General features: G+C 47.9%; 1 protein-coding gene across 1 annotated transcript in view; it reads left to right on the forward strand.

Annotated features, from left to right (window-relative positions):
* The first annotated feature begins 1,162 nt into the window (after nt 1–1,162).
* LOC119955499 (neural proliferation differentiation and control protein 1-like) overlaps nt 1,163–13,297 on the forward strand; it is a 224,204-nt gene continuing 212,069 nt past the window's right edge. Inside the window, exon 1 of the mRNA XM_038781744.1 lies at nt 1,163–1,367. Coding sequence (XP_038637672.1) covers nt 1,229–1,367 — 139 coding nt within the window. The 5' untranslated portion in view covers nt 1,163–1,228. The remainder of the gene's footprint in view (nt 1,368–13,297) is intronic.

The raw sequence follows: 13,297 nt of genomic DNA on the forward strand, positions 1-13,297 counted from the left end.
CCTGACTAGTGGGCAGCATGGTACCACAGTGGTTAGCACAGCTGCTTCACAGCTCCAGGGTCCCAGGTTCGATTCTCAGCTTGGTCACTGTCTGGGCGGAGTCTGCACCTTCTCCCCATGTCTGCGTGGGTTTCCTCCCATAGTCCAAAGATGTGCAAGTTAGGGGGATTGGCACGCTAAATTGCCCTTTGTGTCCAAAAAGGTTAGGTGGGTTACTGGGTTACAAGGATTGGCTGGCGGTTGTGGGGTGTTCTTTCCAAGGGTTGGTGCAGATTCGATGGACTGAATGGCCTCCTTGTACACTGTAAATTCTAAGGGCGACCTGACCTGCAAACCCCAGGATGGTATATAGCACTGAGTGTCGCAGTGGGTGACTGTGTGGAGTTTGCACGTTCTCCCCCGGTCTGCGTGGGTTTCCTCTGGGTGCTCCGCTTTCCTCCTACAGTCCAAAGATGGGGAGGTTTGGTGGATTTGCCATACTAAATTACCCATTTGTGTCCAGGGGTGTGCAGGTTAGATTGTGTTATGGGGCTAGGGTGGGGGGATTAGGCCTGAGTAGGGTGCTCTTTCGGAGCGTTGGTGAAGTCTCGATGGACCAAATGTCCTCCTTCTGCACTGTAGGGATTTTATCCTATGGACAGGGAGGTCTTGTCATGTGAGGTAGGTGGTGTCCAGACCTCTTGTCCAGAAGCTTTGGGTTCATGTCCCAGTTCAGGACTTGAATGATAACCGGCCAGGAATTCTCCCACCACCTCCCCACTGTTCTCCAAAGGTAAGAGAGGGGGGGGGGGGGGGGGGAGTGAATGTGATGCCATGTAAAAATACTGAATAATAAACTAAAACTAAAACTACTTATTATAACAATAAACTAAAACTAGCAGCAATAATAAACCAACTCTAGTCATTATAATAATAAATTAAAACTAGTAATTATAATAAAGTAAAACTAGGAGTAATGATAAAAGATTACTATTAATAATAAACAATAAAAGAATACCAATAGAACAGTGGTAATGATAATAGTGACCAGGGGAAGAGGTCTAAAGCACTGGGCGATGGTCGATATTGACAATGGGCTCCCCCTGTTCCTGAGGCACTGCCCGACCTGTCCAGAACGCGCACACGCGTGATGACGTCTTAGGGCGTGTCGGACGTCAGGCCCTGGTTGCGTAGCAACGGGGGAGCAGTGGCAGGTTGTGTCGATCCCGGCGGCGATGGTGCCTGTCTCATGACCGTGTCCGCCTCGCACCGCTTTTACCATGCAGCAGCAGTGATGGCGACGGTGGTCGTCCCGCGCAACCCTGGAGGCGGCCGGAGCTGCCGGGCCCTGCTGCTCGGAGCTCTGGCGCTGCTGCTCAGCCCGGCAGGTGAGTGAGTTAATGGAGGGAGGGATGGATGGGGCCCGGGCACGGGGAGCGGCTCCCGCACCCGGGGCCGCTCTCACTCTGGCCCGGGGCCGTTCTCTCTCCCCGGCTCCAGTGTAAGTAAACAGGAGAATCCCGGGGGAGTGGATTCACCCTCCTCTGTGTTGGGGGAGCGTGTCATTTATAAACGTGTATGTACAGAAACTGACAGCACTACAGACCCTAACTTAAACATAAATAAAACAGTTAAATGCAGCCTGTTAGTGTGATGATATTCTGGCCGGCATTGTTAATATTTATAAATGTGCATTTGACGCAGCTCGAACTGGACTATTAAAGGTCAGAACTGACCTAGAACAAACTCAGAACTAATGACTTTAATGTCTGCTCCTTCTATCATTTCCCTCCCCCTGTGGCGCACATTTAGACTAATTGAAAATGCGTAATATTCCCGGTGTATAACACGAGAATTAAAAATCAAAACAAACTCGAAGCGGACCCAGCAATGTGGAACAAGTGTTTGATGTATTCCCTGTAAACAATGTCAGGAGTAATTTATAATTGTGTGCTTTACCTGTTATCACTGCACTAAAAGTCAGTACAGTCTGCGCTAACCAAAGCCCCACTGATGAAACCCATTAACTGCAGATAAAGTCCTGCTTTGTACAAAAAGAAAGATCAGTTAATACATTTCAGGACAGACCCTTTGAATAAGTTTAATCTCTAAATTTTGGTATGTGATATTGGAAATTTGTAATGCATTTGCATGTTTGCAGCAAATAAAATTGATTTAAACGGGGCAGCGTGGTGGTACAGTGGTTAGGCACTGAGGACCCGGGTTCGATCCCGGCCCCAGGTCACTGTCCGTGTGGAGTTTGCACATTCTCCCCATGTCTGCGTGCGTCACACCCCCACGACCCAAAGGTGTACAGGGTAGGTGGATTGACCATGCTAAATTGACCCTTGATTGGAAAAAATAATAATATTTGGGTACACTAAATTTATTTCTAAAAATTGATTTAATTGAAAAGGGTGTGTTGGTGCCACATTACTGATAGGTTAAGAATAATACCTGATGATGTAGATTAGCTGAATTGGGGGGGGGGGGGGGGGGGGGGGAGAGGGAGAGAGAATTGTGGTCACCTTAAACTTATTTTGTGGTTCCTTGTAGTTCCAGTATGCAACTGTCAATGACAAGAAATGCTGTGCATTCTTAAATAAATGGTTGTAGTTGGGTGGGGGAAGTGTCTTGTATTATTCTGTGTGTAACTTGTAGTGATGACACTATAGAACATTGAGTTGAAACTTCTATCAAAATGTTGAAATAAGTTGATTTTGTGAGATGCTGTATTTTCGAAAACATGACTATCAGTGCTGACTTAATATAATTGGTTGAAAGTTCTATTTTGCCTGAATTATTCTCAAAGTTACATTTATTGTGAGTTGGATACTATTTACGTGTTCATCATTGTAACAATAGATATTTAATATCAGTTTGATATTCAACTGTTTTGAAGGGGGAAACTTTAGTTATCTGAGGTACTTATCAAGTTTGTGGGGCAATAACTGTTTATTACATAGAAAATGACACGATGTAAGAGTACAAAGAAACAAATTATCATGTAAATGAGGAAGTTTAGATTGTGTATCAGGAACAGAATAACAGCAATTACCATTTGCATTTTGTGGTTAATCTATTTCTCAAAAGCACCATTGCCATCTGGGCTTTGTGGGTGTATTGTACTATAAAAGAGCACAATTAAAGTCACTGTTAATTCTCACATAGTGGGGACAGCACTTCTCTGGTGATATTATTTATGTGTTTATCATGCTGAGCCTAGGGATTTCTAACGTGTAAAGGACTGTGCCATCAGAAAGACATTGGACAGAATTTTTGACCTTTGCTTGTTTTGTGAGTTATGCATTTGTGGGATACTTATTTTTATGGATGGGATCTCATTTGATAAGTTCTGAGATGTGAGAAAAGAACTGGATTGATAAATGGATTCAGTTATTGTGATTTTCCCAAAGCATTTCAGCTTGTGCGTCACCAGCCTTGGTAACACCCAAATGGGAGTTTGAGACGTTCCGAAATAGACAAAAGGCTGCTGTTGTTAAGGGTGGGACAGAGGCTTGTTTTGGATGCTCCAGGGTCTTGCAGATTTGGTGATGATTTAGTGCTCATCAAAGTGAGAGACATTAGCGCCAGAGAGTGGGCTGCTTTTCACCTTGTCACCTTGTGTCAGCACCGCATACTTGTACAATGCCACAGCTCACTGCTTTCGATGTACTTGTCCAGTGGCAGAACTCGGGCATTCCATGTTGCTGCATTCCATGTACTTGTACAATGGTACAGCTCGTGGCAATCCATGTCACAGCTCTTCATTCAAAGTCCCAGAATCATTCACAATGAAGGAACTCCTTGATTGAGTCTTTGAGTCATTAGAGCTTTGTTTTTTTTTGTTTTTTATAAATTTAGATTACCCAATTCTTTTTTCCAATTAAGGGGCAATTTAGCGTGGCCAATCCACCTACTCTGCACATTTTTGGGTTGTGGGGGCGAAACCCACACAGACACGGGGAGAATGTGCAAACTCCACATGGACAGTGACCCAGAGCCGGGATCGAATCTGGGACCTCAGCGCTGTGAGGCGGTTGTGCTAACCACTAGGCCACCGTGCTGCCCTATTAGAGCTTTGTTTGTGTCTCATTTGAAAGGCTGGGCATTTCCACAGTGCATGAAGTGCCAGCCTTGGTTATATGCTCCAGTTCTGGAGAACCACAGCACTTCTAATCATTTGACAACTGCAATTAACTGAGCTAAAGGAGGGGCAGCACAGTGGCGCAGTGGGTTAGCCCTGCAGCATCACGGCGCCGGAGTCCCAGGTTCGATCCTAGCTCTGGGTCACGGTCCGTGTGGAGTTTGCACATTCTCCCCGTGTTTGCGTGGGTTTCACCCCAAAGATGTGCAGGGAGGTGGATTGGCCACGCTAAATTGCCCCTTAATTTGCTAATTGTTAATATTTCTGGATGATTGCCAGTAGGTGTCTGACAGTAGCTTGGTGGGGATTCTCTCTCATCACTTTTTTTTTACATGCCTGGCACTTCCCCAGAGTGTGATGGATGAGATGAAAAACCTGCTTGTCCACATCTCTGTGGTATTGCCTTTCTAGCTACTGCCACTATACTAGAGATGATAACTCTAATGAGGATAACTGGATGTTGGATTGTAACATCTGCTTGCATGCTTTGATATACAAGTTTCTTTGAAGAAATGACAATGGTATGTAAAATCCATTAAACTATTATAGTTAATGAGTAGAAAGATATTTAACATTTTGCTACCTTTTCCAATGATGTGCGTAAAAAATATAGTATGAGCCCAATTCTGGCTTCAGGTCAGCCACAAAGGCTTTGGTTGGAATATTGCGATCTATTAGCATGGCTCCAGGAATGAGAGGTTAGTGTTACATCGATTGAGCTCTTAGAGCAGAGAGGGCCAAGAGTAAATGTGATGGAAGTGTTTAAAGTTGTGAAAGGTTTAGATAGTGAATAAAGGAAAATTGTTTCCATTGGCGCAAAGGTTCATGATCAGAAGGCACAGATTTAATGTGAGAGAGTAGTGTCATGAGGGAAAAAAATTACGTTACGAGTAGTTAGGATTTGGAATACGCTGCCTGAAAAAGATTCAATTTTTTTCTAATAAATTTATAGTAAGGGCAGCACAGTGGCGCAGTGGGTTAGCACTGCGGCCTCACGGCACCGAGGTCCCAGGTTCGATCGCGGCTCTGGGACCTCTGTCCGTGTGGAGTGTGCACATTCTCCCTATGTTTGCGTGGGTTTCGCCCCCACAACCCAAAATGTGCATGGATTGGACACTCTAAATTGCTTCTTAATTGGAAAAAATGAATTGGATACTCTAAATTTAAAAAAAAATAATTTAGAGTATCCAATTCTTTTTTTTTAATTAAGGGGCAATTTAGCGTGGCCAATCCTCCGAGCCTGCATATCTTTTTGGGTTGTTGGGATGAGACCCATGCAGACACGGGGCGAATGTCCAAACTCTACATGGACAGTGACCTGGGGCCGGGATCGAAACTGGGTCCTCGGTGCCGTGAGGCAGCAGTGCTAACCACTGCGCCACCATGCTGTCCATGAATGAAGATTCAATAATGGCCTTTGACTTAGTACGAAAAAGAGATGAGATGAGAAAATGGTTGGGGAGTGGGGAGAGGATCTGATGGATTACTATCAGAGAGGTGGCTTTGTCTCAATGTGCACTGCTCCTTTTGTGATGCAGCACCAGGTGGAGTGGTAAGAATGAAAAAGCTTGCATTAACGTTGCACCTTTCATGGGGTGGCACGGTGGTTAGCACTGCCACCTCGGAGGGCAGCACAGTGGTGAAGTGGTCCGCATTGCTGCCTCACGGCGCTGAGGTCCCAGGTTCGATCCCGACTCTGGGTCGCTGTCCATGTGGAGTTTGCACATTCTCCCCGTGTTTGCGTGGGTTTCACCCCCACAACCCAAAGATGTGCAGGGTAGGTGGATTGACCATGCTAAATTGCCCCTTAGTTGGAAAAAATGAATTGGATACTCGAAATTTATATTTTAAAAAAGCACTGCTGCCTCACGGCACTGAGGACCCGGGTTCGATTCTGGCTCTGAGTCACTATCCGTGTGGAGTTCGCACATTCTCCCGTCTCTGCGTGGGTCGCAACCCCACAACCCAAAGATGTGCAGGGTAGGTGGTTTCACCACGCTAAACTGCCCCTTAATGGTGAAAAATATAGAATTGGGCACTTTAAATTTTGAAAAAAATTACGCTGCACCTTTCACGTCCTCGGCACATCCCAAGTTTCATGTTTGGTGGTTAACCTTTTTGTGTGGTCAACCTTTAGCAAATGTGATGGCCAGACAGCAAATGAATGATCAGAAAATCAATCTCCGCGGGTGTTTGAGGCACACTTTCTTTTTGATAGTGCCATAGGATTTTTCTGTGCAGATGGGCAGGGTGTCAGTTCACTGCCATATTCAGCAGAAGGACCTCTGATAACCCCTCAGTATTGTTTTGAAGTCTAGGCATTATATAGTCTGACTTGAGTCTCTAGTTTTATAAACTTTTCAGCTTATATTGAACAGAGATGTGATCATACATTTATGTGTCTTTTAAACTTGTAAATTAAAAGCATGTTTCTTCTATAAGGTCTGAATGTATTGGACAGCTGGTACCGTTGACTTTTTGAGAAGCTCTTTTGGCTCTACGTTTAACCCTAATTCCACCAAGATACCTGTGATGTACTAACCGGGTCTTTCTGGAAAATTTTTACCCTTACACCCTCTAGTCTGAAGATTTCGGACTGGATCCTGCCTGGTGCACGATTGACCTGATCTTCTATTGCCAGAGCTGGCTTGACCATCCTGAACAACTCTACACCTGACTTCCCATGACCAAATTCTCCTAATCCAGGATGATCCTAGATAGAACGAAGGTCTGAGACTTTTTGGGTGCAATGATAAGACCCACTGCCCCCAAAATGGGGTGGGTGAAGTTGATATTTACAACCCGCCACGTACGAGTCTGCTGCTATTCGCATATCAAGAGGGACTGTGGCATATCATGCACTAAAGAGAGAGAGAGACACACACTTCATTAGTGTATTTAAATCGGGAAACCTGGCATTAGGGAAGGTGTGGATTGGCCCTCTAATGGAGAGTGTCTTTTACAGCACCCTTTATGGGCCGGGAGATTGTTGCCTTAACATTGTCCCTACTCTCTGTGACGACCTCTCTCTTCTCCAGCACCTCATTCTGCTTTGAAGGAGCCCCTGCTACAGCCTTTCTTGCCCAGCAGCCAACCCATCAAATAAATTACACTGAAGTACTGGCATTAAATTTGGCAGGAGCTCTGTGTTCCAGACCTCAGCCCATTCGCCTGTTGATGACCTTTGTACTGATAAACTGCCTGATCTGGCCCTTGCCAGTTCTTCTATCTCTCCATTCGTAATGCCATTGCTACACGGGGAATTTATGGACCTTTTCATCAGAGATTCTCCATTGAGCCATTGCTGCATCATTCTCCTGTTTTCTGCCACTGGCAGAGATATTACACAATTTACTTTGTCCCTATATCACCTTACAGCCTTACGGTAAACCTGATTTTGGTCTTGTGTCCCCCTCCCTCTGCTGCTGCTTCTGTCACCTTGTTTTTCTCTGTAAACCCTTTGTTTTTTTCCTCTTTTTCCATTTTTAAAGACTCCTCTTTTCATGCCATAGCTCATTGACTTTTGGTGTCTGAGTGGTTCCAAGCAGTGGCTTTGCCTTCAGGTTCAGATGAAGGTTACGCTGTCATAATTATATCTGTTATAGTAAAGCTGAGAAACCATTCTCTGATATCGGGTGTTCTGTATTTGGGCCATCAGATCAATTATCCTCCCTCCCCTCTCTATGAAATGTCAGGTTTGTAATTACCCTCAAGAATTCAATATCCTCTGCACATTGCCCGCAGCGGTTTTAATTTCTAATACTGGATCAAATATGCTTTTATGACACTAGTGTTCTTGCCGTGTGATAGCTGTTTACATATTGTTTGCTAGGATACAGCATGCGTGCACTATTTAATCGTCATCTGTAAATTGCTCAGTAATGCAGAAAAACTGTTTACAGTTTAACTCTAGGATGTGCCGACACAGCGCAAAGCTCTTGCATTGTCCACCATTTCAGAACATTGTATATCCATTGAGTGACTATATTCAGCTTTTGGCAGCCTGATTCATTTGAAGTGTGTGTGTGTGGAGATCTGATATAGAAGAGCTTCTGGCGTATGGAACACTTGACCTCAGTGCAACTACACTGAATTAGAGTTGGATGGGCAGCCAGATGCAAATAGCTTCTTCACCTTTGGCTGATGGCAGCATAACATGCATCTTTCTGTTTTGGCTTATTCTTGCCATTGATCGTGGTTCCCATTGCAAACCGGATAGCACTGTGACTTCACAGCGCCAGGATCCCAGGTTCGATTCCCCCCTGGGTCACTGTCTGTGCGGAGTCTGCACGGTCTCCCCGTGTCTATGTGGGTTTCCTCCGGGTGCTCCGGTTTCCTCCCACAGTCCAAAGACATGCAGTTAGGTGGATTGGCCATACTAAATTGCCCTTTGTGTCCAAAAAGGTTAGATGGGGTTATTGGGTTACGGGGATAGGGTGGAAGTGAGGCCTTAATGTGGGCCAAATGGCCTCCTTCTGCACTGTATGTTCTATGAAATGTAGGTTAGGTCACACAGGTTAGCCTGACAATATGATCTTTGAATTAAAGAAATGGGTTTTCTAACTCCATAATATGTGGATTACAAAGCAATAGGTATGAGAAGCTGCCTTCCATTAACTTACACCACACTCCTCCTTCCCTCGATATCTCACTGATGCACAGTTCCACTTGCATTATTACATCTGTGTGGTCCTCGAAAGTCCATGTTACAATTCTAGTTTGGTTACAGCAAAGAGGAGGCCACTCAGCCTGTTTTGCAAGTGCATATCGGCTAGTCCCACTGCCCTTTCGCAGTAGCCTGGAAATTCTTTCTTCAGGTAATTGCCCAATTCTGTTTGAAAACCACGACTGATTTGAAATGAAAATCGCTTATTGTCACAAGTAGGCTTCAAATTAAGTTACTGAGAACAGCCCCTAGTCGCCACATTCCGGCGCCTGTTCGCGGAGGCTGGTACGTGAATTGAACCGTGCTGCTGGCCTGCCTTGGTCTGCTTTAAAAGCCAGCTCTTTAGCCCTGTGCTAAACCAGCCTCTCTCCAGCCCATGCTCAGGCAGTACATTCCTGATTTTAACCAATCACTGCTTTTACCTTTGGTTCTTTTGCCAATCAATTTGTCTGCCTGGACCCCTCATGATTTTCAACACTCCATCAGTTTTCCTTTCAACTTCTTCTCGAAGGAGAACAGCCCCAGCACCTCCAATCCAGCCATGTAACTTTTAAGCCTCTTATCCCTGGAACCATTCTTGTAACTCTTTTTTGCACCCACTTTAATGTCTTCCTAATCCTCCAAATGGTTCCCAAAATTGGACACAATTGAAGCTAAATTAATGTTTAAAGAGGTTCATCATTATTTAATTGCATTTGTACTCTATACCCCCATTTGTAAAACACAGAATCCAGTATGTCTTATCAACTACTTTCTCAACCTAGTTTGCCATCTTCAAAGATGTGTGTACATGTAACCCCAGGTACTTCTGCTCCTGCAAACCTTTCTGAATTATATCCTTTGTTTTACATTGCCTTCTCTTATCCTGCCTATCACAATGTTGCATTTCCCAGTTCTTTGCATTAAATGTCATCTGCCATGTACCTATCCATTCCACCAGTCCATGCCCTCTTGAAGTGTATCACTGTCCTCTACTCAGTTCACAAAACTTCTAAGCTTCTTTTATGCCATCTGCATATGTTGAACTTGTGCCTTGCACACTTGCCTCATTAATAGACCAAGATTTTTTAAAAAAAAAATAATTTTTATTAAAATTTTTACAAAATATAAACATCACAACAATATTAACAAAACAACCGCGGTAAAAACCAAAGAACAACACCCACCCAACTTCAAAGCAACTGCAAACAAAAGAAAAAACAAAAGAACACCCAAACAAAAAAAGGGAAAGAGATAACACCCGTCACATCCCACAAACCCATGTACACAGTTCTCCCTCCCACCGAACCAAACCCCCTCCCCCTCCCCGGTTGCTGCGGCTGCCGGCCTATTTCCCTACCGTTCCGCCAGGAAGTCCAGGAAAGGCTGCCACCGCCTAAAGAACCCTTGTACTGATCCCCTCAGGGCAAATTTCAATTTAATGAACCCTGCCATATCATTGATCCAGACCTCCACGCTTGTGGGCCTCGCATCCTTCCATTGGAGCAAGATCCTCCGCCGGGCTACTAGGGGCGCAAAGGCCAGAACACCGGCCTCTTTTGCCTCCTGCACTCCCGGCTCCACTGCAACCCCAAAAATTGCGAGTCCCCAGACTGGCTTGACCCTGGATCCCACCACCCTCGACACCGTCCTTGCTACCCCCTTCCAAAACTCCCCCAGCGCTAGGCACGCCCAAAACATATGGGCATGGTTTCGCTGGCTCCCCGAGCACCTAGCACACCTGTCTTCGCCCCCCGAAAACCTACTCATCCTCGTCCCAGTCATGTGGGCCCTATGTAGCACCTTGAACTGTATGAGGCTAAGCCTCGCACAGGAAGAGGAGGAATTCACTCTCTCCAGGGCATCCGCCCACGTCCCCTCCTCAATCTCCTCACCCAGCTCCTCTTCCCATTACCCTTCAGTTCCTCCACCGAGGCCTCGTCTACCTCCTGCATTACCCGGTATATGTCTGAAATCCTCCCTCCCTCCAACCCACACCCCCGAGAGCACCCTGTCCCGCATCCCACGTGGGGGCAGCAAGGGGAACCCCTCCACCTGCCGCCTGGCAAACGCCCTCACCTGCATGTACCTAAACATGTTCCCCAGGGGAGCCCAAACTTCCCTCTAACTCCACCAAGCTCGCGAACCTCCCCTTCGCAAACAGGTCCCTCAACCTCCTACCCCTAACCTGTGCCAGCCCAGAAATCCCCATCAATGCTCCCTGGGACAAACCGATGGTTCCCCCGTATCGGGGTCTCCAACGAGCCCCCCACTTTCTCCCCTATGCCGTCTCCATTGCCCCCAATTTGAGGGTAGCCGCCACCACCGGGCACGTGGTATACCTCGTCCATGCTGCCCCTTCCTCGTCCATTACTCACTTACGCACCCATCGCTGCATAGGCAGCCCAATAGTACCACAGAGGTTGGGCAACGCCAGCCCCCCCCTATCTCTGCCTCGTTCCAGGAACACTCTTCTCACCCTCGGAGTCCCCATGCGCCCACCACAAATCCCGTAATACTCCTGTTGACCCTCCTAAAAAGGCCTTCGGGATAAGGATGGGGAGGTACTGGAACAGGAACAAAAACCTCGGGAGCACCGTCAAGTTAACGGACTGCACCCTCCCCGCCAGTGACAGCGGTAACATATCCCACCTCTTGAACCCCTCCTCCATCTGCATCCACCACCTTGTGAGGTTGAGCTTGTGCAGGGCCCCCCAACTCCCAGCCACCTGGACACCTAGGTACCTGAAGCTCTTCCCTGCCTGCTTCAGTGGGAGCCTACCAATCCCCCCCCTCCTGATCCCCCGGGTGCACCACGAACAACTCTCTCTTGCCCAGGTTCAACTTATACCCAGAGAAACGCCCGAATTCACTAAGAATCCTCATCACCTCCGGCATCCCCCCCACCGGGTCCGCCACATACAGCAACAGGTCGTCCACATAAAGCGACACTCTATGCTCCTCCCCACACCGCACCAGGCCCCTCCAGTTCCGTGACTCCCTCAACGGCATGGCCAGGGGCTCAATCGCCAACGCGAAGAGCAAGGGGGACAGGGGGCACCCCTGTCTCGTCCTCTGGTACAGCCGAAAGTACTCCGACCTCATCCTATTTGTGGCTGCACTTGCCATCGGGGCCTCATAAAGCAACCTCACCCAACAGATAAACCCCTCCCCAAACCCAAACCTCTCCAACACCTCCCACAGATACTCCCACTCAACCCTATCAAAGGCCTTCTCCGCATCTAATGCCACCACTATCTCTGCCTCCCCTTCCACAGCCGGCATCATAATAACATTGAGGAGCCTTCGTACGTTCGTATTCAACTGCCTTCCCTTCACAAACCCCGTCTGGTCCTCATGAATGACCCCCGGCACGCAATCCTCTATTCTTGTGGCTAGGATCTTTGCCAGCAGCTTGGCGTCGACATTTAGCAGCGGAATCGGCCTATATGACTCACACTGCAGAGGGTCCTTGTCCCGCTTCAGGATCAAGGAAATCAGCGCCCGTGACAAAGTTGGGGGCAAAGCCCCCCCTCCCTTGCCTCGTTAAAGGTCCGGACCAACAGGGGGCCCAACCGGTCCACATACCTTTTTTATAAAATTCCGCCAGAAACCCATTCGGCCCCTGGCGCCTTCCCCGACTGCATGCTCCCCATCCCTTTAATCACCTCCTCCAGTTCGATCGGCGCCCCAGTCCTCCACCTGCTCCTCCTCCACCCTCGGAAATCGCAGCTTGTCCAAGAAGCTCCCCTCCTCCACCGGGGGTTCTGACCGGTGCAGTTCCCCATAGAAGTCCCTGAAGACCCCATTAACATCTACCCCCCCCCCCCCCCCCGCACCACCGTCCCAGCTCTATCCATCACTCCCCCAATCTCCCTGGCCACGTCCCGCTTTTGGAGCTGGTGTGCCAGCATCCTGCTCGCCTTCTCCCCATATTCATACACCGCCCCCTGTGCTTTCCTCCACTGAGCTTCCGCCTTTCTGGTAGTCAATAGGTCGAACCTGGCCTGAAGGCTACGCCTCTCCCCCAGCAATCCCTCCTCCGGAGCCTCCGCATATCTCCTATCCACCCTCACCATCTCCCCTATCAGTCTCTCCCTCTCCCTCTGCTCCCCCCTCTCCCTATGGGTTCGGATTGAAATCAATTCCCCTCTCGTCACCGCCTTCAATGCCTCCCAGATCATCCCCACTCGGACCTCCCCGTTGTCATTGGCCTCAAGGTACCTCTCGATACACTCCCGATCCCTCTCGGCCACCTCCTCGTCTGCCAGCAGCCCACCTCCAAGCGCCAGAGCGGACGTTGGTCCCTCTCTTCCCCCAGCCCGAGGTCCACCCAGTGCGGGGCATGATCTGAAATGGCAATGGCGGAGTATTCCACATCTTTCACCCTCAACCAGCCCCCTGCTCAGGACAAAAAAAATCAATCGTCGAATAGGCCTTATGCACGTGGGAGAAAAACGAGTGCTCCCTGGCCCTTAGCCTCGATACCTCCGGGAATCCACCCCCCCCCCCCCCAATCTGGTCCA

This window comes from Scyliorhinus canicula, chromosome 21, assembly GCF_902713615.1.
Source record: "Scyliorhinus canicula chromosome 21, sScyCan1.1, whole genome shotgun sequence".
In the NCBI taxonomy this organism is placed as follows: domain Eukaryota; kingdom Metazoa; phylum Chordata; class Chondrichthyes; order Carcharhiniformes; family Scyliorhinidae; genus Scyliorhinus; species Scyliorhinus canicula.